Source organism: Anguilla anguilla, chromosome 16 (assembly GCF_013347855.1).
Source record: "Anguilla anguilla isolate fAngAng1 chromosome 16, fAngAng1.pri, whole genome shotgun sequence".
NCBI lineage: Eukaryota > Metazoa > Chordata > Actinopteri > Anguilliformes > Anguillidae > Anguilla > Anguilla anguilla.
This window is the reverse complement of record NC_049216.1, coordinates 22162325-22188463: the sequence shown is the minus strand read 5'-3', so window position 1 is coordinate 22188463 and position 26139 is coordinate 22162325. Positions and strand designations below refer to the sequence as shown.

The following is a 26139-nucleotide window of genomic DNA, read 5'->3' as shown; positions in this document are numbered from 1 at the left end:
TTTGTGGTATTATGTCTGTTTGTTGAGTGTTCTTTTTTTTTAGATTTAGATTTATTTATTTGCACTCATCATATAAATCATATATTTTGCTTTAGTGTTTCAGATCCCAGTTATTGACAGCACTGTATAAAATGGTTGTTCTTCCAGCATCTCCATTTTGTACACAGTCAAGAGTTTCAGGATGATAAAATCTGAAAATTTTCATGACCAAAAGTGGTGGAGACCGTGGCTATGGGTAATGGGTGGGGGACAGAGGCTAAGGACTCCTAGAAGGTATCTGTGGGAAAACAAGCACCAGGGAACATGTGCAGCCAGATGCTCAACATGTTTACAAATTAACATCATAAGTGCCATTGACATGCTGCATGCTCAGGATATACAACTACACAGTCCCTGGGAAGGTCATATATACTGAATCTGTTTAGCCTTTAAACAGCACTGAACATTTAATTCTCCAATTACATGTACATGCTAAATGATAATTGCAAGATGTGAAAATGCTTTTCAGAGACCAGGCTTCAGTACAGGAAACCAGTGCGTCACTTTGCGGAATGCTAATTATGCCCTTGGCAAATATAATTCTGATAATTTAATTCACTGCATATTTTTAAACAAAAGATCACCATACAGTGTAATAAAAACATGTAATGAATTAAACAGTTAGACCTGTATGAGTCGCTTTTCAATTTTCTAAAAAAAATGTTATCAGATACCTACGATATAGATTAGTTGTACATACATATAAAAAGTATAACTGAAAACAAACACAAATCATTAAAGTCCACAGCGTTCTGGGTTACATTGGGTTACAAAATCAGAAAAGCAAATAAACAATACGTGGGTACACCAGAAATATTCAAAACTCTGTTTTGCACAGTACACATGAACTATGGTATTGTTGTGCCAGAATAGCCTTGTTTCTTTTGAACCAATGAAATTCCCATGAAAACATGACATTTTCTTTCATTGGTTCAACAGAGTCTACAATCAAAACTTAATATTGCATTGGAGACCTCCTGAGTATGATTTGAGAAATCTGTCATTTAAATAAAGTATCCAGAATTTCCATTGCCTATGTATTTAAACTAAATACAGATACAAATAATAGTTTATCTGTAAAGGAAAGATATCACTTTTCAATGTAGGTGTCCGTAATTTGTATTGTAGACATGTTGATATCTTTAAAAATGTTTTTAAGGAAGAATAATCTGGATATTTTACAAGGTAGGTAGATTATTGTGAACACCATAACAGCTGGCTAACAAACTCCACTTAGCTGAAGGTCAGCAATACTCATATTCATTCCAGCAGGGGGAGCCAAGGCCTCTTGCTGAAATGGCCAGGACACGGAGCTACCACCAGTTCACGAGAATGTGCTGATATATCCATCTACTGCTATAGACGTCCATCACTGGCAATTTAATTTCCATCCAGAACCTTTGACGACATTCAAGGTCAGAACATGCTGGCAGGAGGTCCCTATCTGTGTGCTTTGTCCTTCATTGCTTTCAAAGGTATTTTGCGCTACATGTAAAGCGGTAAAGACACAAAGGCTTAAGCACACAGGTCACCTCAAGTTTCCTGCTTTGAACACTAGACTACTCAAAGTGTGAAACGCCAGGACAACATTTCATGCCCAGACAGGATAATTTCACTCATTTAAAGATTCTTTATTTTCCCTTTTGTGATTGAGCTTTCCTCCCAGTGAAAACCGCATTTATTTGATAACAATGCTGCCCTGTGTCCTGAAAATCAAGTATCCATTTTTAATGTTCTTTGAAGTTGCTGAGAGCTACACAGCTTAGGTACCTGAACTCTATAGTTTTTCCACTCCACTCCTGTATTAGGAATGAGGAGGGGCATCAACTGATTTTATATAAAGACATTATGAGGTGATTCTGGGGTGCAGTATTGGCTGGATGGAGATGACAAAGATGCCATGGCCTTGCAGGACTAGGGTAGAGCATACCCACTCTTCCACACTGTCTGCAACCAACCAAAATAACCTGCATATTAGGAGTTTTATAATGCATAGACACCTGACTTGGCTGAATCAGAATGTGACAAGAAAATATTCTACCAGTGGGTTTACAGTATAATGCAAAAATGCACAGTAAATGACTGTCTTAATGACATATGAGTACATATTTTTTTTCCTGAGGAAAGAACTGAACATTTGAGAGTATTCAATTTTGAGTAAACGCTGTACTCTGCAGTCACTTCAACACTGAAACATTCATGTCAACTAATTCACAGATGACCAGGAAGACCACGGCCTTCTGCAGTTCAAGATAATTCAGAATAGGGTGTGTGTGTGTGTGTCTGTTCTGAGAGTGAGTGAGCAGCGGGGCAGAGTAGGGTGTGTGTGTTGGGTGAGTGGGTGAGACAGGGGGCAGCAGTTGTAATTTTATAGGATTTGGCTTGGCTATGCTAGTGAATTAAATGAGCTCACCCAGACAGCTCTAATAAAGATTTTAAATGTTTTCAGGCCTGGAGTTAATTATAAATATTATATGTGTGTATGCATATATACACACAAACACAAACATACTTGCAACATACAGACATAACAGTTGATTTAGTGAAGAGGTGTACATTTAATATAATCAGAATTCACTGCGTTAAGTCATTCTGCAGAGTAGAAACACGCAGCTTTGTGTTGTGCTGGCTAACCAGCCAAACTGCTCATATCTGCTTCGCCACCCTAAAATACCACTTCTTGTTTTAAATTTCTGATATAGCTCTTTGCTCCGTAGAAAAATTAAATATTTCATTAAATGTACATATAATAACAAACTTTGAATATAAGCACAGAAACTTTGATCCAATGAATACCATAACAGACTTTTGATAATGCATAAATAAGTTAAATAATAAACATGATCATGAAATAGAAAATAATTTCTAGCGTTCTACCGTTGCTTGGCGGCCTTGCAGAACAAAAAATAAATCCAGTTCAACCTATCAAATCGCAAAGAGTCGAACTAGAAACAGAAGCAAAATGAAACCGCTCACAAACGGTTAGCATCCCCCGACAGACATTTTTTTTAAAGCACAGCTGTGAATGATCATTTCTCGTGAATTCTAAATGCTTCAGACTACTGGTAAGTATATCCCAATCACAACATGAAATCCCCATCTTTATTATATGATATTATGTTTCTCATCAACATGCTGTATTATTCGTGAAGTTATTTGATCTGTTTATATGATAACCCCCCAATCCCCTCACAAATTACGCCCTAGCCTAGTAATAATGTGTGGTTTTGACCCAAATAATACTCTCACCAAATGTCCATAGTAGATCAGAAAATACCGATTCTTGGTTCTTGGCGGGCCACATTTAAATGAAAATGACGTCAGATCAAGGATACGCCAATGCAAAGGGTAGGGGGCGTTTCCAACTATTTTGTTACAAACACGAATCCGGAGTGTGAAGCTTCTTTTTCGTAGGTAGGTAACAGCTGGTCAAAGGAAAGAAAATTATGTAAATTGTCGATTTAGTTACAAAATATCAAGTGTATGTCGCTTATAACAGGCAAAGGGTATGCCTTGATCTTTGTCTTCTTGTGCTGTTGGTGTGGGTTTTATGATTCTGAAACAGGAAGGGTTAGCGAGCTAGCTGGCCGTGTCAGTGAAACGTGTGTATTTGTGTTCACAAAAAGGGAGGCATTTTCTTTAAAGTTAAAGATTGGTACGCTTATTGTGTACCTTTTTCCATGTAGATGTCGGCACAAAAGCAATGCAGATCTTTAGCACACTTGGGAATGCGATGTGTGTAGCTCGGTTAGTTAAGGGATCGGCAGGGGGAGGGAGTAGTTATGGTGAAAAGGTTTGACATTTTCCCCCACTGAAAATCCAAGTAAACAAATAATTTCGTCTGTTTGTGTTCATTGAACCATTTTCACGTGACCAAAATCTTACTGGTGTGACGACCACGCGTTTTAATGTATTGGAGTTGTCTTCGAGATTCGAATTTAAGATGTATTTGAATAATCATTTTCTAAAAGTAAAGGACACTTAAATGTGCTCGGCAGCTACCTGGAAATATTCGTACGGTGCTTTTTATTCGGTTCAATCCATGGTTCATAAAGCTGACAACTAGCAGTGTGCCGTGTTGCGCCGCTATTGCCTTCGTTGCATCTAGCTTGCGATTGGAAATCCGAACACAACAAAGCCATGGACTAAGCTAGTTAGCTAGCCTCCTTCATGTGTATGACGGTTTGCCGCGTCTCCGGAATGCATGTGAACTAGCCGGATCATTGCTTTCGATCTCATTGTTTAAAGGGAATATATGATAAAGCGGAACAGTGAGCGACCTGCAAGCAAATCTTAATATGAGGTGCGATAAAACTCAGGTTTGCTTGTTGGCGATGTGTGAAACCCAGGGGCAACGAATTCCATCGATCGCTTTTAACTTGGAACAATGGTCGCTTGGTAGCTGGCTGGCAAATCGGTTAACATTGCGCATTGATGAATGCCCAATACATCGTGCAACACTATTTACCTAAAATGAATGTGTACAAAATGCTCTACATCTCGAATTTGGCGAGGTAGCTAGTTGGTTTAATCCCTGAAGTATAGTTGACTTTTCGCTTGCTAGCTACGTTAGCGTTTCCGAATTTCTGTAACATGAACCTCTCCGTGGTAATCCTTGACTGTGTGGCGCCTGCTTGACTGTTTGTGTCTAAAGGAAATAGATGAAGGGGGTGGGCGTTAAGAAGCCAGCCAAAATCCCCATTCACAACAGTTCATACGAATGAAACTTTGCGTACAACAATGATCTCCGTATGCAGGTTTGCCTGCAGCGGAAAAGAACGTCCGATTAATGTGTTGGGAATCCCGGGCGAGTCTGGGATCCCGCCCCTCGTGGGCGGTGGCTTATGAAAAGACCCCACCCGGTAGGCGTTGTGCTGGGTTGAGTTTCGTGTAATGGTTGGCTTAAATGCAGTAAAGAGGTAGTGCCTAGGAACAGGATCCGCCCATGACAATGTACGTCTCTCTCGAACAGCAGTGGAACATATCAGGTGGTTCGTGAATTTCAGGAAGTTGACTAGGAATTCATTGCGTACACACTATTTGCACACATTGGGCAAGCGACACAAACATAGTAGGCTACGCATGTATGCCCGAAATAGAAACTGTAAACATTTCTGTCAAAATTCAGCTTGCAGAGCGGTCAAGTCGCCATATAGGCATTGTTATGTGCCTTTCAGCCAACTAGCACAATAAAACGCTGCTTGCGTCTCTTTATATCAAACTTGAGATTTTTTGTTTGTGAGACGATTCAGAACGCTTTATTTTGCACATATTTATGCGCGGCGTATCGAGTTTCGTGATGGGCGTATTTTTCATGTATATAAAGCTACGTTTAATGGCAGCACATTTTTCGATGCGTCCTTCCCTCGGTAAATAAATAAAAAAGCGAAAGAATGGAGGACGGTTCAAAACGCATTGTCGACATGACTGAAGGCGGAGCTCACACGATTTGATCGACGCTTTTGGCCAAGATGCTTCGTCTTTCTTTTTCTGTGTACGCCAGTAACCACCTATCAGCTGCTGTGAGTTTCCGAAGCCCCGGTCTGAGGCGGTGTGTATGTGACAACGAAAAGACTGAGTGGCGGATGAAGGCTCGGCCCCGTTGTGTGACGGGGAGATGCCTTTTTGCCCTACTTTTGACAGACTTGACAAGTGACCAATCAAAACCGAAGCCTTAATCCCCCTTTGCGGCTTCTTTCGAGCGGGGGCCAGTAAGATTTGTAAGTGGGCGGAGTCAAGTCCGCCTTCTCGGAGCCACGCCTCTCAACCAAGAAACGAACGGAGGTTGTTTTCTGAAGAGAATTTTTCCTTGCGGTCTCGTACTTGGGTTGCTTATTTTATTATTTTGTTATTTTAAGTTATTTTACCCTTATCGTTCCACGCATCGTTGACATTATAAATGCAGCGCTTTTAAACCGCCGACGATTTTTAAGTTAAAAACATACACATAGCTATCCAGCAGTTTTTTTCCTGTTCAGGTCGCAGTGTTACGAGGAGGTGAGTTCATTTCATTTATCTGAGCTGAGAAAACGAGAAAAATATTAAGTTGGAGTTAGCTAGGTGGCTAATTACAAGTATTGTCGGTAGAGTCTAGATCTGTAGCTTGATGGCAAGGTCTTTTTGGACAACTCGAGTCAGGTTCAAATTCATAGTTGGCTAAATCTACATGTGCAGCTTTACACATTGACTGCATCGGAGTTGGCCAGCTGGCTAATGTTATTTGCAACATCGCAATGAACTGTTGGAAGTCTGCTTTTGATTCCGCCAACTGGCTTGTAGGTAGTATATTTGGTCCTTGTTTGGTTTAATTAATCTCGATCGGTTAAAAACAAAAAATCTAATAACTGTAGCGTAGCGAATGCAATACTGATGAGAAAACATTAGTTCTGAGGGTTATGTTCCGGTGGCGGGTAATAGTTGAACAGGTCGCTTCATCTCCGATAAGCGCTACTCGAGGTCGGGGCTTGCGATGTGTGACAGGGCCGCGAAGCAGAAGGGGGGGAGGACTGGGCCATTTCTTTCATCGGTTGGGAATGAAAACGGCGGCTAATGTTACTACGCAGTTAATGTAGACGATTGGTTAGGAATATGGCATTGAAAGTGATTGATTATTTAAAAAAACTAATGTTAGGTTTTGTGTGAAGACTGTTGCCGTGCATGACTTGCTAGCTAATGTCGTTAGCTTGATAGCTAGCGCTCAACCTTTCGTTAGCGAGCCAAGCTCACTCCATTGAATGTATAACGGTACGTTACTGCAAAGTAAGTGCTGGATGGCGACCACCGACAATACAATGAACAATGGCAAATAACAGCTGGTCATTCGTCCCAACTGTATTACTTTGCAGCGTACAATGCAATGTTGGGAAAGTATCAGAGGGATGTAGCCTTGCTGAAGATTTAGAGGGAAGTTTAGCTGACGACTATACTGCCTATGCTAGCAAAATAGCAACCTAGCCAAAGAACAGAGTGGCGCTATATTTGACTAGCTAGCTACCCTGGCTCCCTTTATTCTTCTGCAGTTAATTGCTACTACCCAGCTGCCGATGTAAATTGGATATATTAAAATCAATCAGAATTTCATTTCTTTGCCTGACTAGTTTCCTCTCAGCAGTGGCGCTTAATTCGGATTGCTAACGTTAGCCAGTTCGCCGTGACACTAGCTTGGCAATGTTAGCTTGGTAGTTACATAAACAACTTTAGAAAATACTCTTCACAAAATAAATCGAGTCGGTTTATTTGGACTCGTTTTATAATTTCAAGCGAGAGCCTTCGGTCTTTTGATTTGTGTTTTTAATTGATTGTGTGTCTAGTTTGAATTCATCCACGTTTTCACGAAAGCATACGAGCTTTGCCGTGAGACACACGTACACAAGGCAGCGGTGCTTCGATGACGTAATTCAGTTCTGCAGCACGCCTGTTGTCTTCGGCCGAAGTTTGTTGCTGCCGTTGCAAAGATTTAGTGGAAAACATTTCAATCAACGTTGCACTATTTTCTTGTTTAGATGAGTTCTTGAGATATTTGGCCAACTTCTATCATTTTTACGTATTGGGGCATTTACCGACGTGTTAACCAATTCATTCTCATTGCCTTAAGTTGATTAAAATACATCGCTTTTAATTTTATTGCTATATCTTAGAGAAATTCTGAGGAATTAACATTCCTCAGGGAAATTGAAAAAATCGGGCATAAATGTAGTTTTTTTTTTTTGTTAGATGCACTATTGAAGCTAATTTTTGTAGTCGTTTTTCTTGCATACAATGGCTCTGTTTTTAATGATTTGAAATAAAAACTTCAAAAATACAACAAATGTTGGGTTCTTTTTATAATGCAACCTTTTGGTAATTTATTGAATGGAGCTACCTTCGACAATATAACGGCCCTCTGTAAATTTAGACATGTTTAAATTAGAAATACAAATATAGTGCAATTTTGTTTCCTCAGTAGCATGGTTAGTGATTATTAGCTGCAGTCAAGTGTACATCAGTGTTTCAGAAATTTGTCAAATGTTATTGAATGAGCCAGTGCTCTTTTATATAAAAAAAATAAATTAATAAAAAAGTTGTGCCAGAAACATATTTAAAAATGTGAATTGTGCACATGCATAAATAAAAATGAACATTTACTGTATTGGATTGTGGCTATGTACCTAGATCCGTGACCAGCAATCTTGACACAACACTGGGCCATACTTGATTAATATCATATATTGACATGCGAAGAATGCATTTGTCAACCATAATGTAAGTGCTTTTGATCTATAAAGAAAAAGCATTTCATACATGTCAGGGCACTGTGCCACTCAATACGATAAATGTTCTGCATTAAATGCTGTCAAGTAGTGCAGTGGCATGTTGTAAATCACTGTTTTCCTTTGTGCTAGGTGTGGCTAGGGGTGACCAGGTGTCCAGAGCTTTGACCGGTTCTGTGGCACACTTGTATAAGTCAAACTTGCCAAATTTATGAGAAGTTATTGCCAGTAGAAAAGGGGTGTGGCCACACTAAAGGAGTTCACACAACTCTACTGACCATCATAACTATGCATATGAAATTTGGTTAAGTTGTGCAATGCTCTCCCCAGAGCTGGGAGGCTTAAGTGAGTGATCATAACAGCAGGGGGAAAAAAACGTTTTTTCGGTCATCCTGGCTTGAAACTCTAAAACTTTTTTGTTAGCATTGCAATGTTCCATTTACAGTTCTTAAAATTATCTAGGACTTGAGCAATGAAAAATAAAGCCCTAATGCGTTTTTAAACTTCCATCAGTTGTTCAGTCTGTAAGTCCGTATAAGTCAGTTTTTACAGGTGGTTCTGGCTCACGATAATCTGGGTTTGCTGACTGTGGAAAAATGTGGACTGTCTTGGCTCCCGTCTCACTACAGCAGAATGTACAGTAAAAAGAAAATAAAAAAATCCTGCTGTACCTTTAGCGGCGTGCCGCTTGCTCAGGTCTGACAGGGTGGGGTGGGTGACTCTGTGCTCCTCCTGTGTGCAGGTTCTGCAGCCCCCTCGAGCATGAGGTCACAATGAAGCGCCGCTTGGAGGAACAGGAAGCGGTTTTCGCGTCCCAGCAGCGCCGGCTCCCGGCCAGCAACGAGGGCTTCCAGCACCGGGTCCTGGCCCCCGCGCCAGCCGTGTACGAGGCAGTCCCCGACAGCATGCAGCCCACCACTGGCATCCAGTACTCCCTCCCGCAGAGCTACCCGGTGAGCCCCGTTACTGACCTCTGCACTCCACCGTACGCCACTCTAGGGGGTGTCCAACAGAGAGGGAATGACACCCCCAGTGCGTGGCAACTTGAGCCACTCCAGGTCTTAGCAGAAGTAGTTAAGTGTGCTGTTTGGAAGCCGTCTGCAGGTGGCTTTAACTCCAACACCTGTCTCAGGAACAGAATGGTAAATGGACAACACATGATTTACCCGTTCATCCAGATGTTCTACTGCGCTGGTATCCTGTCCAGTTTTGGTGCACAGCTGTGGGGGGGTGGAAGAGGCCTTTATTAACAAGTTCCCCCCTCTCTCAGGTTCCCGCTGTGGCACAGAGCTCTGGAGGACATGGCCACGCCCCCGCCCCGGCCGTGCACGGCAGCGCCCACCACCACAGCCCCGCCGTTCAGCCACACGGGGCCCAGGTGGTGCAGAGCCACGCCCACCCGCCGGCACCCCCGGCGCCCTCCGCCCCCGCGCAGGGACAGCAGCAGTTCCAGAGGCTCAAGGTGCGAGGCCACTCGCCCAGTACAACCTGTCCCATTCAGCCCATGAGTGTTTGATGGTCCTCTCTTCCCTGTGCTCCATAACAAGGCAGGAGTTAGCCTCCTGCCTAGGCAAAGCTGCAACCCACTATTCATAAATGATTAATGTCCAGTTTTTAAGGATGAACTAAACGAGGGTCAAATTGAATTCTACCAACATGAAGCGGGAGCACAATAAAACTGGCCATTTTTAAACTCACTGATATATTGAGGGGTGTTGACAGTCAAATGAAAACGAAAAGGTTGGCCTGTAATTGAACTGTGCTTAGCACTTAGTTCATTTGGAAGGCTGTGCAGTCAAGAGTAGCAGGTATGTCAGGTAACCGTACTGCTGAAACCAAGATAGTGGTGGCTCCTGAAAGATTTCTGAGAAACGTGCAGTGCGTTTATTCAAAGGCATTGAACATAATTAATTCTCCATGCTGCAGCTACTAATAACTCTACATTAAATAAAAGCTGCCACTGCCAATATACAGTGTTCGTCTTCTGTGAAAGCAGGCGTGGAATGACTGGTTGAGTTAAAAATAAAAATAAATACTTTGCTGACTCATTTTCTCCCAGGTTTGAGCTTTTCTGTGCCGCCATGGCTCGATGTAGCCTCTCCTGCAGGGATTTTTTCCTTTTCGTACCACGGCAGAAATTAGCACGAGTGCTAATTCTGTTTCATATCGTACAGTTTGCACGACAGTGGAAAAATGTTTTGCTGGATTTGGCTGTCCTTTTCTGTACAGGATTTAACTGCAGAGTCTGTTGTGACCTTTTTGGTTCCTGATTTAAAGAAGTCTCCAATAGCTGCACTGAAAAAAAGAAATGTTGACTTAAATCAGCTGCCTTAGAGCAACATGTGAAACTATGCTGGGCTAACGCACTTCTCCAGGGTGACTCTGAGCATGGGGATCAGCATAATGCAGCTACCAGTCTGTGTGTGGCGAGGGCTGGGTGTGGAAGCTGACTCTTTTCCCTGGTTGTAGGTGGAGGATGCCCTTTCCTACCTGGACCAGGTGAAGCTGCAGTTTGGAAGTCAGCCACAGGTCTACAATGACTTCTTGGACATCATGAAGGAGTTTAAGTCCCAGAGGTGAGGTCATGTTGCTGCCTGCTTGCTGGGCTCTCTTTGCTCATCTCTTCCCCTGCTTCAGGCAGCAGGGTCTCCTGTGTTTATTTCTTGACATACGGGCTGCTGCTGGAACGTGACAAGTGAAGGCCATGTGCCACAAAAAAAATAAAACAAAAATCTGTTTCTGTTGAATGATAGAAATTAAGTTGAGTTTTCAGCTCAGGAGCAGACCTAACAGGATAAAGATATAATCATTCAGCCCACTGAGCATGTGTCACGACTTTGTAACCAGTACTTGGTTACAGTACTTTTATTCTTTCTCAGACACTAAAATATAAAGCATGTTCTTTCTTAAACAAGTTACCATCTAATTAAACATTGGTCCTGTGTTTTAAAAGAGTCATAGAACTTGGCTTTCGTGATTTTTTTGTTAAGCAATATCATATTTTCAATATGTTCGATTGCTAAGTAATATAATCAGAGTTCTTGTAATGTGCTGTGGTACAACCTGTGCTTTTTTAGGAATAGTGTGTATTCCTGTGGAATGTTGGAAAAATGTGTGTGGGATGGGCATAACCCGCATGTGCGTTTTTTGTTTTTTTGACAGCATTGACACCCCTGGAGTGATCAGCAGGGTGTCCCAGCTCTTCAAGGGACACCCCGATCTCATCATGGGCTTCAACACCTTCCTGCCACCCGGCTACAAGATCGAGGTGCAGACCAACGACCTGGTCAACGTCACCACGCCAGGACAGATCCACCACATCACTCCCCACGGCATCTCTGTGCAGAACATAGCCCCGCCCCCACCTCCCCAGGCGCAGTCCCAGCTGCCCGCCCCCACCACCACTGCAGCCCCGCCCCCGCCTGTTCAGCCTACACCGGCCAAGATCAGCAAGGTAAAAACTGTCCAATCAGAGGAGGCGGGGGGTGGGGGTCTTATCAAAATACTTTGAAACTGGCTGAAATGGTTTCATTCAGGCTTGATTTGATTATTATTTGTCTTTTGTGGGGAAAATATATTAATTGAAATGTAATGACTGTGAGAAGTGACAGTTCTGGAGTTTGTTGTTTTGTGTTTGTTCTTCTCTGTAAGAAGCTGCGATGCATTTTTGACCTTTTGTGTGGTATTTTTGGTGCAGCCCCTGCAGTCTCCTGCCCTGACCCCCACCAGCCAGCCCAACCCTTCCATCCCGCCCTATGCCTCACCCCGCTCGCCCCCAGTGCAGCCCCACACGCCTGTCAGCAGTGCCCCACCCCTGCAGAACAACCAGCCCGTGGAGTTCAACCACGCCATCAACTACGTCAACAAGATCAAGAACCGCTTCCAGGGCCAGCCCGACATCTACAAGGCCTTCCTGGAGATTCTGCACACCTACCAGGTCAGAGCAACCCCACACACGTCACACATACGCGCTCACACGCACACACGCACACACATGCTTCCTACCTCCACACCAAACAATCTTCCCTGTCCCTCTAACACACACATACACTCCTTCATGGCACTCATTTACCCCCTCCACCCATATACCTCCCGCTTGTGATTTTTAGCTGCCCGAAAGTGTGCACGTATGTGTGCATGTATGTGGGAGGTTGTTCTGTGTTTACATCGCTCATATTTGCCCTGAAAAGACTGCAGTGAGAACATATGAACAGCTCGATAAAATGATAGAGAGTAATAAATGTTGTTTCCTCGCCTGTCCTGTTCCTGCGGCTGGTCCACGTGGATGGCTCCTTACTTCCTGTTTCCTGCACAGAAGGAGCAGCGGAACGCCAAGGAGGCGGGGGGGAACTACACCCCCGCCCTGACGGAGCAGGAGGTGTACGCTCAGGTGGCCCGGCTCTTCAAGAACCAGGAGGATCTTCTCTCGGAATTTGGCCAGTTCCTGCCGGACGCCAACAGCTCCGCGGTGAGTTACTTGTCACATTTCGGCCATTTAGTGGATTCTCTTACCCAGAGAGCCTTGCGCATCCTGCAGTCTTTACATGCAATCCCTTTGGGCTTGCATAGTCTGATCTGCTTCAGGATGTATAAATTATGTTTAAAATTAAATTAAATTATCTTTAAAAGGCATCCTGGCAGGCAAATAGTAATGCTAAGTTCTGGCATTCTGGTATGGGGGCTGGTGCCATTTCTCAGAGCTTTTTGGGTACAAACAAGAAGCTTGCATAACTTTATTTTGAAGATTCTTATTGTTTTTGCTTTGGAGGTAAATGGGTTCTGTAAATGGGTTCTGTATTTTGTGTTAGTTTGGATTGATATTGACTGAATTGATATGGAGATCACTGTTGAAAATGGAACAACAATAGTAGCAAAGCTAAAGACTTAGCGGCATACGCTGGCCTCAAATTATTCACTCCCTTGATAAAGAGGAGTAAAAAAGGCCAGAATATTTTCTCACTGCAATTGTATTAGTGTAAATGAATGTCATTTTTCATCTTTTTGAGGGTGTGAATAATTTGACTGTACATATTGATTGGACAATGTCACAAACCTAACGAAACGCTCGCTCTTCTGATTGTCAGTGTGGTCCCTTTTCCCAGCTGCTCAGCAAGACCACAGCGGAGAAGGCTGAGTCTGTGCGCAACGACCACGGCGGTACGGTCAAAAAACCGCAGCTCAACAACAAGCAAAGGCCCAATCAGAATGGCTGCCAGAGCCGACGCCACTCTGGGAGTGGAGCCACGCCCCCAGTCAAGGTACACGCCCCCTCGTTCTCGTCGCGCAGCCAGGTTAGGGTTTTGGAATTTTAAAATTCTTTTTCCAAAAATTCTAATGGAAATGAAATGTCTTCTCCTGAATGATTTTAGAACGCTGTTGTGAATTTGTTGAACTCAAGCACGCACCACCCTTTTCTGTTAAACTCTTGATTTGAGGGATTCTTGCTCTCTCCCCTCCTCTCTCTTTCTTTGTCTTCCTCTGCCATCTTCCTCTCTCTTCTCTCTCCTCTCCTTTCTCTCTCTCCCCCACTTCCTTTGTCTCTGTCTCTCTCACACAGAAGAAACCTAAACTGCAGGGCTTGAAGGACTCGTCCCTGGCAGAAGTCAGTAAGCATGGTGTGGGCACAGAGTCTCTGTTCTTTGAGAAGGTGAGCAGGGTCTCCCCTCAGTGTTTTTGTGGTTGTGCTTGTTGTGGTTCCCGTCGTCACTCGGTCTTAAACGACGTGTCTGTTGGTCTCAGGTTCGAAAGGCCCTGCGGAGCGCCGAGGCCTATGATAACTTCCTGCGCTGTTTGGTCATCTTCAACCAGGAAGTGATCTCCCGCGCTGAGCTGGTGCAGCTGGTGCTGCCGTTTCTGGGGTGAGCGCCACAGCCATTACGGGGCACTGTCAGGACACCTCAGGAGCCTGCTTCTCCCAGAACTTGGTTACCGGGCAAGTTCTGGGAGAAGGGCTGCTCTCTCAAGCAAAAACCAATTCCTACAATCATTCAGTGTGTATATCTCATTTATGCCTGGAATTTAGTATTATCTGGTGTTCTGGGGGTTCATGTGCCAAGGTCTGAGATGGAAATGTAAAACCTGCCCCAGGGTGTTTTCTGTATCTGTAATGTAATGAGTTGATCTCTTCCCCTGATGTGTAATTCAGCCTTAATTCAGACTTTGACAATGATCTTGATAATAATGAAGAAAACTCAAGTTATTCAGAAAATTGTTATGCTTTCATGCCTCCTACCTGACTTGCCCCGCTATGTTGCACATAAACACTTCTTGGGGCGGAAAAGTGTTTTTGGTGAAACCCACACATGACCTGTTGCCCTGTTGATCACCCGTGCAGAAAATTCCCAGAGCTGTTCACCTGGTTCAAGAACTTCCTGGGGTACCGGGAGTCGTCCCACATTGAGAGCTTCCCCAAGGAGCGTGCCACCGAGGGCATCGCCATGGAGATCGACTATGCCTCCTGCAAGAGGCTTGGCTCCAGCTACCGGGCCCTGCCCAAGAGCTACCAGCAGCCCAAGTGCACCGGGAGGACCCCGCTCTGCAAGGAGGTGAGTGCCATGCCCGTCTCCCAAATCCCCCGCCCCTTCTCTGGGAGGACTTCCACTCTCCTGATCCACGGTCATGTGACTCTGCTACTGGGGAGACTTCGGATTTATATATGTGATTTTTTGCAACTGTAGATAATATTTTTTGCTGAACCGTTACTGAGGTCTGCTGTTCTCAGAATCTTGTTTATGGTTATGGGAGGGGTTGTTTATCCAGGCTTCTCATTGGTTCTCAGGTCCTGAATGACACGTGGGTGTCCTTCCCCTCCTGGTCGGAGGACTCCACCTTTGTCAGCTCCAAGAAGACTCAGTACGAAGAGCACATCTACAGGTGTGAGGACGAAAGATTTGAGGTGAGGAACAGCCAATGTCCCGTCCCATTAGGCACCCCCCCCGTCAGGCCACTTATTGAGGGGCTCCTGTGTGTAACAGCAGACTCCTGATCTCACCCTCTCACCCCTCCCCACAGCTGGACGTGGTGCTGGAGACGAACCTGGCCACCATCCGTGTGCTGGAGACCGTGCAGAAGAAGCTCTCCCGCATGTCCGCCGAGGAGCAGGCCAAATTCCGGCTGGACAACACCATGGGTGGGTCGTCCGAGGTCATCCACCGCAAGGCCATTCAGAGGATATACGGTGACAAGGCCCCTGACATCATTGATGGGCTGAGGAAGAACCCTGCCGTCTCTGTCCCTATTGTCCTCAAGAGGTGAGTTTACCCACAGTGCATTGGGGAACCATTTCCAAAAGAGAGCTCAGTGTTTGAATTTCCTGGGTTTATGTGGGCTCTGGCGTTACTGTGAAATTGGACGAGCTAGGCTAGCTTAGCCCTCTAGCTTGTCATTTACTAATAGCTAAGGATATGGATCAGTTGTTCCTGAATACATATATATCGGGGGTACACAACAAGGACTGATCCATTTCAGGATTTTGTGCCAACTTCTGCTCATTCTTATGTAATTAGCTCAATCATATCTTGATCTCTGGCATTTGCCTAAGCACCAACTACAGTTGCAGTCTACAAGTGTATCCTAAGGATGAACCCGCATAGTGTGTAGAGCTGTCGGAAAACAAAAAACAAGGTAATTCGCTGGAACAAAACCAGCACGCACACAAGCTGTCCAGAACCGGAATTGTGCTCCCCTTATATATACAGTACAGGCCAAAAGTATTAGTTTTTTAAAATGTTTTGAACCTTAGGTAGAGATGAATTCAGTTAATGTATGCATATTTATTGAATAATAAACCAAAGTATTAACATTTATTTTCCACTTTCTACCTATAATAACACAAAAAGAAGAGTTTTATGAGTTTAAAAAAAATCTTACACTGCTTTCCTCAAAATAGCTTCTTTTGGCTTTAATTACAATTAAACAAATTATTTGAAGTCTGTCCAATTATTTTGCAAATTGTGGGTGGGAGGGAGGTGGAAGGGTAGTTAAATTGATTGATATCTCATCTAACTTAATTTTTATTAATAACTACTGGCAGCTTAATACCATTGGCTTGTAGTTTAAGTAAAATATGCACTAAAGCTACAATAAATATGGCAAAGGCGGTGGCGTTAGGCTTAGATGTACTGGTCCAACATACTGTGGCAGTAAGGTTACTCCCTTTGATAAATTACAGATTTCCAGGTGCAATGGTCAGTACACACTCAGAAGGGTCCAGGTGATGGGCAGTAATGTTAACTGGAGAAGACCAGAAAGATCAAGATGCAGTAGACAGATGTCTAGCAAAAGAAATCATTGTAAAATTGCACAACTACAGAAAGCACTCAATGCAGCTTGAGAGAAACCAGTTGACTACAAAGAAATGGCAACTATGATTTGCTGGTCTAAAAGGATTGGCGGTTTTTTCTTGCTAGACTACACAAGATATGTCTTCTGCCTTTTTAATCTTTCTTGTCTTCTCTTGTTAACATTACTACCTTCTGAGTCTGTACTGAACACTGCACCTGGAAATCACTGCACCTGAATTTCCCACTGCGAATAATGTTATTGGCACTATGTTTAGTTGGCCCTGCACATCTAAGCCTAACTCCTCCTTTGCAATATTTATTGCAACTTTAGTGCCTATTTTAGTTGCACTACAGGCTAAAGGTATTGGGCTAACTGAGGTTTATAAAAAACTTAAAGTAGATAAGATTTCACTATTTCATTACCCCTCCACCTCCCACTTTCTAAAATTGTATAGCCTTCCAATAATTAATTTAATTGTAATTAAAGCCAAAGTAGGATATTTGGAGTAAATAATCTAAGATTACTTTTATGTAAAACTCTTTTTGTGTTATTGTTGGTAGACATTGGGAAAATGTTTGTACTTTGGTTTATTATTCAATAAATGTGCATGTATTATCTCTACCTGAAGTTCTTTTTTTTTTTAAACTAGATTTGACCTAATGCTTTTGCTCTGTACTGTATGTGGATGTGTGTGTGTACATATAACTAGTGTGCCATCAGTTTGGAAAATAAAAGTATCATGAGATCACTGGACTGTTTTCCTGATTGTGCACATGTTGTTCCTATTAATGATAATTAAATGCGATGGAACTGAAAACAGAGTAATTATATTCTGGGGAGGAATATACGGTAAGCGGTGCCTTGTAATCAGAGCTTTATTGTTTAAGTCACAGTGCTGACGCAGCAGATGTATTTCCTGTAGAGTTTTCAGCCTTTTAAATGGATATGATGTAAAATGGACAGCTCCTCTCAATCAGGCAGTGGGGTAGTGCCAGAACTCATATTTAGGACCGATTGACGAGTCTTTAAATTCCATATTTAAAAATAAAACAGAAGAGCTTTCACACTGTTTATCCTAAACCTCCAAAGCCCCTAGGCATTAAGTACATTGGAATAAAACTGTGTTTCTAGACTCTTTGATTCTTCATCACTTTGCAACCATTAAACGATAATAAATCACACAGACAGTTTCAAAATACAGCTAGAAAAGCATTTTCAATAAAAAGATTGCATAACTGTGGAACAGTTGCAGTTGTGTATTTTGGGGGGAAACCAGCTGTTTTAGAGCATTTAACTTTTCACATGTAAGTGGTGTATGGAAAAAGAATTGCCCAAATATATATCATAACTCAGGGTAAAGGGAGGACCAAGGAGGAGTGTTCTGTGTGTAATGTTATGTTAATGTTATAATGCGCTGTAACACTCAGGTTAAAGACCAAGGAAGAGGAATGGCGAGAAGCCCAGAGAGGCTTTAACAGGATTTGGAGGGAGCAGAATGAGAAATATTACCTGAAGTCCCTGGACCACCAGGGCATCAATTTCAAACAGAACGACACCAAGGTGCTGCGTTCCAAGACCCTACTCAATGAGATCGAGAGCATCTATGACGAGGTGAGCGGGAGCGTTTACATGCTGTTAATTTAATTTCAATTTATATTTCATTTGTGTGATTTAATTTATACAATTGGCAGTTTTACTGAAACAACTTTGGTAAAGGACCCTGTTTAAGGGTACACCAGCAGTACCCCAGCTTGGAATCGAACCCACAACCTTTGAGTTGCAGAAAGGATATTGAGGACTTCAATTACTGATTTGTGGATGTTCACGGGAAGATCTTGCATTTGCGCAATAGTGAAAACTCAGCCTACTGTCTTTGGTGACGTTTTTATTGTCTTTTTGTTTGGTGTAATTATTGACAGTTACAATAATTCTGCCAGTGGTTTTTAACGGGGTTGCCAGGAAGACACCTGTCTTCAGCTGTGAGGCCCCCTCCCCCACTCACCCCCAATCCATTTTTCTTCCAGCGGCAGGAGCAGGCATCGGAAGAGAACTCTGCCCCGCCCACCGGCCCCCACATGACCCTGACCTATGAGGACAGCCAGATCCTGGAGGATGCCGCCGCCCTCATCATCCACCACGTCAAGCGGCAGGCCGGAATTCAGAAGGAGGACAAGTACAAGATCAAGCAGGTGGTCTACCACTTCATCCCCGACCTGCTGTTCGCCCAGCGGGGGGCGCTGTCCGACCTGGAGGAGGAGGAAGAGGAGGAGATGGAGCTCGACGAGGGCGGGGCCAAGAAGCACAATGGGGTGGTGGCCGGCGGCGGAGGGGGCGGAGCCAGTCCCGCCAAGTCCAAGCTGCTCTTCGGCAGCACGGCAGCTCAGAAGCTGCGCGGCGCGGACGAGGCCTACAACCTCTTCTACGTCAACAACAACTGGTACATCTTCCTGCGGCTGCACCAGATCCTGTGCTCGCGGCTGCTGCGCATCTACGGCCAGGCCGAGCGGCAGATCGAGGAGGACTGCAGGGAGCGCGACTGGGAGAGCGAGGTGCTGGGCTTCAAGCGTGACAAGAACGACAACCCCGCCATCCAGCTGCGCCTGAAGGAGCCCAGTGAGTACCATAGCTCCTACTGACCTTTAACCTCTGACCTCTGAACCTTTACCCCTCACCTTAACCCAACCCGCCATCCAGCTGCGCCTGAAGGAGCCCTGTGAGTACCACAAATCCTACTCACCTTTAACCTCTGAACCTTTACCTCTGATCCTAACCCAACCCCACCACCCAGCTGCAGCTGAAGGAGCTGAGTGAGCACCTCATATCCCACTGACCTTTGAAGTCTGACCTCTGAACCCTTACTCTGACCCTCACTGTCAGACCTTCTCAACTGTTGTTGAGAAAAGAACAGTGGATTTTCCCTGAAAATAAGTCTTGGGGTTCAATTTAATTTTGAAAGGACCCATGTTGAGATGTTTTTTTTAATTTGACACTTATTTCATGTACAACAAAACATGGAATGCCTGGGTGTGCATGGAATCCAATTGTAATGTTTTGAAACTCTTTAAAGATGTACTCTCTGTAAGGAGATCTAGCCAGGTAGCAGAGTTTTCTTTTAAACTGAATCGGGCCCATTGTTTTGAGGTTCTGCTTTAAGGGATCTGGTGTATTGAGAAACTGATGGTAGTTGTGAATGAATGCAGTTTTGGGGGTGGGGGTGGGACTTGTTGCGCTGGGTCCATTGAGTCTATTTCAAGTGTGTGTAATATGATGAGACCTTAAGTCTTAAGTCCAGTCTAAATCCAGTTAAACAGGTTGACACCAGGTCTGCTGGACTGGATAACACCTCAAAGGTTTAAGAATATTTATAGCCTGTGTGCCTCTACTTTGTGCTGCGTGTGCAGTGGACATCGAGGTAGAGGACTACTACTCCGCCTTCCTGGAGATGGTCCGGAACCTTCTGGACGGCAACATGGATGCCTCCCAGTACGAGGACTCTCTGCGAGAGATGTTCACCATCCACGCCTACATCGCCTTCACCATGGACAAGCTCATCCAGAGCATCGTCCGGCAGGTCAGTGCCACTGCCCACCAGCAGGGGGCAGCAGGGAGATCACTCACCCCCCTCCCCAGCCCTTTTCGGCTTGATAACTTTTCTGAGGGCATTTGTGCTCTGAGCTCAGATAATGTGTGCTCTTCGAGCACTCCATATTAGTGGGTGATTCAGCCACTCTTGAGATGTGGTTCAAGAGAACAGGTGCGTAAAAGGAGTTGGTGTGTGCTAAAGAGCTTGGTCATTTTGTTATATTTTAATTCATTTGTTTGGGTTTTAAGCGTTTTAAATTAACTTTGTTAATGTTAACTTTGACCGCTCTAATCAATTTGCAAAACCTGTCCCTTATTTGTTGTTGATAAAGTTTAGAAATTTAGCTTTAGGCTGACTAAAAGAGGCAGGCCCAATATGTGGGTAGTAACCATGGTTACAGCTGGGAAACTGATTACTGGTCACTGTGCCTAGGAGTTAAGGTCAAGGGAGATTTGTTTGGCTTGGGTTTGAGCTGATCACTCTGCCCAAACTATCCAAATATTCATCCTTTTAAAAGCTTGATCTGGCTCAGAGCCTTCTGTTTGTCAGTAAACCCCTTGGTTACACAGGCATGCGTAACCTCTGTTCACACTGCCAGAGTTTGGCCTCTTGTGTCAGCGGAAGTTGACAGTTTCTTTCAAAGCTTCTGTGTGCAAAGCCGAATCTGTGAATCCCTGCCATTGCAGTGGAGCGTTGTGGCTTTGAAGACGCTACTGTCAGTTATGTTGTCCTCTGGTGGCAGCATTGAGAATTGAATTACAGTCGAGGGGAATCCCGACACATGGGATTTGTTTAGTCAGATTTTTCTGTGGTGCCCTTTGCGTCAGGTTGTTACCCAGTGCGCATTTGTCAGAAACCCAGTGAGACGCCACCTGAGCTGATGTGGGTAAAAGCTAGCAAATGATTCCCTCACCCCTTAAGACAGGGATGATCACATCTGGCCCTCGAGGTACAGCGGTACTGCTGGTTTTCATTCTTCCCCTCTCAGCAGGACTGATTTAAACCTGGCACAGCAGGTGAGTTTTATCTCTGGCCAATCTCTTTTTCTAAGCCTCAGGTACCAGCAGTACTATTGGCTTCGCAGACCAGTTTTGAGTCTTACTGCCTTAACAGGTGACAGAGTCCAGCTGAAAAATGGTGGGATATGAAGCTTGCCAAATAAGAGCATTATATAAGGCCAGAGAACATGGAGAAATAAATGGAGGGTAGTGCTTAAGTCCTGCGAGGGCTAGCCTTTTGTATCAGTTTTAATGATGCTCATCAAGTTGTGCTTATATTGTCCAACTGCTGAACTGGAAGTGAAGTGGATTTTGTTTTAACTGAGCTGAAGTTAATAGAAGTGCACAATTCTTTGTACTCCAATTAAGCAAATTTGTGATGTCCTCCATCTCTCTCTCATCCCTCTCTGCCTCACTCCTCACTCCACCTGTCCCTGTCACCCCCCGCTTTCTCTCCTGCAGCTGCAGCACATTGTAAGCGATGCGATCTGCGTCCAGGTGACTGACCTGTACCTGGCTGAGAGTCCCAATGCTGCCACAGGGGGCGCTCTCTCCTCCCAGCCCTCCCGGGCCACTGCCGAGGGCACCTACCAGCGCAAGGCCGAGCAGCTCATGTCCGACGAGAACTGCTTTAAGGTACGGGCCGCGCCCATGTTCCCCCACCAACGGCTGTCCACGCGCCCTCCTTTGGTCTGGCATGATGAACAGTGGTAATACTCTCTCTCTCTTATTCTCTGTCTCTCTCTGTCTTCCTCTCCTGGGGCATGCAGCTGATGTTCATGAAGAGTCGGGGGCAGGTGCAGCTGACTGTCGAGTTGTTGGACACGGAAGAGGAGAACTCGGACGAGCCCGTCGAGGCTGAGGTATGATTAGCCAGCATGCACTTGGCGTCTCGGGCTCAGCGTACACTGGAACTGGAGAGGGTAGGAGGTGCCGGGCAAAGAAGCCTAGGAAGTAACAGGAAACCGCCTCTACTGCACATGTTGAGGGAAAGAGAATTCGATGTAGAAAACCACCATTGGTCAATGTTTTGTGACCATACTTTTCTATATGTGTAGGAGTTTGTGAAACAGTGGTTGTTTTGGTTTGGTTGACATTTTTGGGTGAAACGTAATGATTGTTAATCGAGTTTCAAAATACCGTCGTGGCTTTATTCTGCCTTCAAAGTCTGATATTCCCCATTCAGTTTAATGGGAGTGTTTTGCTTTCCCAGCCTTGTGGCTTTTCTCTGACGCGTGTGACGAGCTGCTGACACATTCTGACTCCTCCCTCATGTTCTGATTGGCAGCGCTGGTCCGATTACATTGGCCGGTATGTCAACCTGGACTCCACCTCCCCGGAGCTGCGTGAGCACCTGGCCCAGAAGCCGGTGTTTCTCCCCAGGTGAGTCCAGCCCATCCACACAGGACAGGTCTGTGAGAGCCTGTTCCTAGATCTGCCACAGGGTGGAGCACTAGAGCACTTTTCATGCTCACCTGCAGTAGGTCCCGTTATACATCTACTGAGCTCTTCGTCATCCTGTAAAACTATAGCCAGATGTCATCTTTCAGTGTTTGCTCCATACTCTTTTCTGCAAATTATTATTAGAAGATAAACATACCACCTCATGAGCTGTACAGACCTTTTTGAAATCAGCATAATTCAAAACGACCTTTCTCCCTTGCGGTCTCCCTAGAAAAGAAATAACAAAAGCACAAGCTTAAGAGTTTTTTTCCTTTATCAGAAGCCCTCCAGCTGCACAAATTTAATGATTAAACAGCCATTCATCAACAGGGAGGGGCTGTATTGGCAGACGTAGTTCCATTTCTGTTTTTTTTGATAGTGTCTCGGTTTTAGTGCTTATTTTTGATTGTCATTGACAGTTTTTACGTGCAGTGGTGGATGTTTTTATGAAGGCTGTACAATAGCTGGTATAGGGGGTCTGTGGTCTAAAGCAAGACCATATGCTTCAGGCAGTTTGTGCAGTGATGTTGTTTCCAGGGAGTAAAGGATACTTTCATTGTGTTTATATGCAATTATTAACAAAAATAACTTCTGAATATGCCCTGTTAGTTTAAACACAAGCCAGAATTATTCATATATTTTTTCAAATTTATTTATGTTGCAGGTTATCTTGTACACAGTGCCTTATAGGATGATAATGACAGATGCTTGAAGTGCGTTTTATCAGAGAAATTGGCACAAAATGAGCAGAAGAGGGCGCTATGAGTTGTGTTCTGTAACATTGCACATGGTAACACCAGTTACCAGGGCTCTCTGATGACTGACTGATATATTAGGGCTGTCAGCTGATTAAAGGAATGACTTGGTTTTTAACCCTTGGAGGCGTAAGGTGATATTGACATTTTTTCACTGTCCTCAGTTTTTTTTTTTTTTTTTTTTTTTTTTTTTTTTTTGACAGATTAAGCAGGTTTATGTAATAGATAACCCCTCGTTTTGTTCTCAAGACGTGTCCCTGTCTGGAAATATGAAGCATGGTTTAGTTGGTAGGACCCATTATATGACGTTTTTTTTTTTACCTAAAAAATGTCTGTCAGTTCAGGTATATCATCTTGCATTACGAGAATAGGTTGTATGGAGTAACCACATCATCAAGCCATGTCAAGAGAACATGGCTTTGCTTTATAATGTATTGAAGTATAAGCAGAGTACCTGGTGGATATGTGCTTAGATGACACAAAACAAACAGTAAATAACTATGTACAATAATAATAGATAAATAAAATAAAAATGAATTGCCATTGTGCTTAACTATATCATAAAAACAAAGATAAGCAACTTTCTAAATACCTTTTAATGTGATAACTACTAATTAATAATTATGAACTGAATGATTTCCAGCGGGTGACAAACAGCCTACAAAAGTGGCAACATAACTGTTGGTTCTGTATTGCCTGTAAAACAATGATTATATTGCAATAGTTATGAAAATATAGTAGTAGAATATATAAATAGTAACGCTTGTATTTTACACAAACGGTAAAAACAACGGCTAACCTATTAGAATAGCGCTATTGATGTCGGTTCCAGTTTCACTTCATCCTCAATTACACGACCTCAGTTGCATGGAAATAAGTGTCCTCTTCCCCAAAAACTGCACTTTCACCTCTTCCTTACTCAAATGAAATATGGTTTGAATGGCAGTTCTACTGGTAACATTTATTTCATGGACGTGTTTCAAAAATATTACAACTGCAGTGTCTTCTAAGAATAACAAAAAAAAAATTATCCTACGTTCATAAATAAGTTATTTGACGGTGATTAAAGGGATTATTCGGCTTCAAGGGGTTTATTACATCTTAAAATAAATGTTGCTTGAAATCCAATGCGAGCCGTAGGATTGCATCTGACATCCTGTTCTGACCATATTAATTGGCCAGCTGTTTGATACAATCCAAACTAAAATTAAGTTTGTAAATGTTTTTTTTCTATGTCCTCAGTGCTGCTGACTTGAATGCATTATTAATTCATTAAATGGACCAAATACTTTCAGCAGCCCAGCTAATGACATGGATCTGTTCACAAATTAATGTTTTCTGTTCAGTGAGTAAAGAGCATTGTTTGTCAAAGCAGCCAACTAAAAATCTGGTGGCTTTTCCCCTTTACCTTTACAATTGACCTGAAAAAAACAGGAACCTCCGTCGGATACGCAAGTACCAACGAGGGCGAGAACAGCAGGAGAAGGAGGCCAAGGAAGGAGGGAAGAAGTCCGCAGAGAACTCCGAAAACCTGAAGCTGGAGAAGAAGTCTGCAGACAGCTCCGAGAACCTGAAGCTGGAGAAGAAGTCTTCAGACAGCTCTGAGAACCTGAAGTTGGAGAAGAAGTCCTCGGAGAATGCAGATAACCTGAAGTTAGAGTGCATGTTCAAGCTCAACTCCTACAAGATGGTGTACGTCTTCAAGTCTGAGGACTACATGTACCGCCGCACTGCTCTGCTGAGGGCCCACCAGGTAATTAAGCTCTACTCATTGGTTGCCCATTTCATAGTTGGCGTAATTGGAGTACAGATTTCTAGAGATGCTGGCTGGCGGAACAGACGACAAGTTGCTTGACTAGAACCAAACCCCGCTGCGGCACTTTGGCCCCCCGACCCTCCGGAGTGGGGTTTGGATAACCCTTCAGCTCTGGAGAACCAGGGTTGAGTAGCCATGCAGGTTTGGGTGGTCCTGGTTTGCAGTTCTCTAAGTGTGTCCATCTCTCTCTCTCTCTCCCTGCCCCCCCCACACAGTCTCACGAGCGGGTCAGTACTCGGCTGCACCTGCGCTTCCAGGCCTGGGTGGACTCGTGGGTGAGGGAGCACGTCACCCGGGAGATGGCCGCCGAAAACTCCAAATGGCTGATGGGAGAGGGGCGGGAGGGGCTGCTGCCGTGCACCACCACCTGCAACCCCGAACTCCTCCACTTCAGGAGCATCAACAAATACCGCGTCAAGTACGGCCCCACCCTCAAAGCACCGTAACTCGCCAGCCAACCCGGAAAGGGAGTTCTGGGGGCAGGGGGAGATTAGGGCCTGGGGAACGGGGGAGACAATGTTGGGGTGGGATGGGGAGGAGGGTGAGGAAGGGTGGGGGGTGGGGGTGGAGGTGGAGGTTATGAAAGATGACAGCTAAACAAAAAGAAAAAAAAAGCTGTCCTCCATATGGTTCTGTGGGCAGCTGGTGTGTGTCTATTTTTAACAGCATTTTAGCTGTACCTGCGTCTTCAGGACCATGGTGCCAAAAGCAGGGACTGGCCCCTGACTCACTGACTCCTCCCCTTCCCACCCCTACTTACTGGCCCCGCCCATCCCTAGACCTGCTCTGCTGCTGTCAGCAGTGGGTACTGCCCAACTCAATTTCAGTTTGATAATTAACCAAGTTGACAGGTTCACTCCCATTTTTAGGTATATGCGGTCTGATACAGGATGTAAAAACAAGGTTTTCAGGATGTGGTTCCACCATTGCGTCAGCTGCACTTCTCTTATCTAGGGGTGGGGCAGGGCAAGGG

The 26139-nt window shown here is 44.2% G+C and overlaps 1 protein-coding gene across 5 annotated transcripts; it reads left to right on the top strand.

The window, feature by feature from the left end:
* Positions 1-3396: 3396 nt before the first annotated feature.
* Positions 3397-25689, top strand: sin3aa (SIN3 transcription regulator family member Aa). 5 transcript variants are annotated; one of them, XM_035395470.1, is made up of 21 exons: positions 3397-3453; positions 9031-9241; positions 9559-9750; positions 10758-10864; positions 11451-11742; positions 11986-12225; positions 12604-12756; positions 13373-13546; positions 13846-13935; positions 14028-14146; positions 14623-14833; positions 15067-15183; positions 15300-15538; positions 17999-18182; positions 18596-19184; positions 19973-20142; positions 21615-21788; positions 21923-22015; positions 22441-22535; positions 24785-25103; positions 25382-25689. In XM_035395470.1, the coding sequence occupies exons 2-21, from the start codon at positions 9062-9064 to the stop codon at positions 25610-25612; spliced, it is 3969 nt and encodes a 1322-aa protein (XP_035251361.1). In that variant the 5' UTR covers positions 3397-3453; positions 9031-9061; the 3' UTR covers positions 25613-25689. The 5 variants fall into 5 exon arrangements, with proteins under 5 accessions (XP_035251361.1, XP_035251362.1, XP_035251364.1 ...); XM_035395471.1 differs by lacking the exon at positions 3397-3453 and adding an exon at positions 5075-5561; XM_035395473.1 differs by lacking the exon at positions 3397-3453 and adding an exon at positions 5593-6036 and having other exon boundaries at positions 13391-13546.
* The last annotated feature ends 450 nt before the right edge of the window (positions 25690-26139 follow it).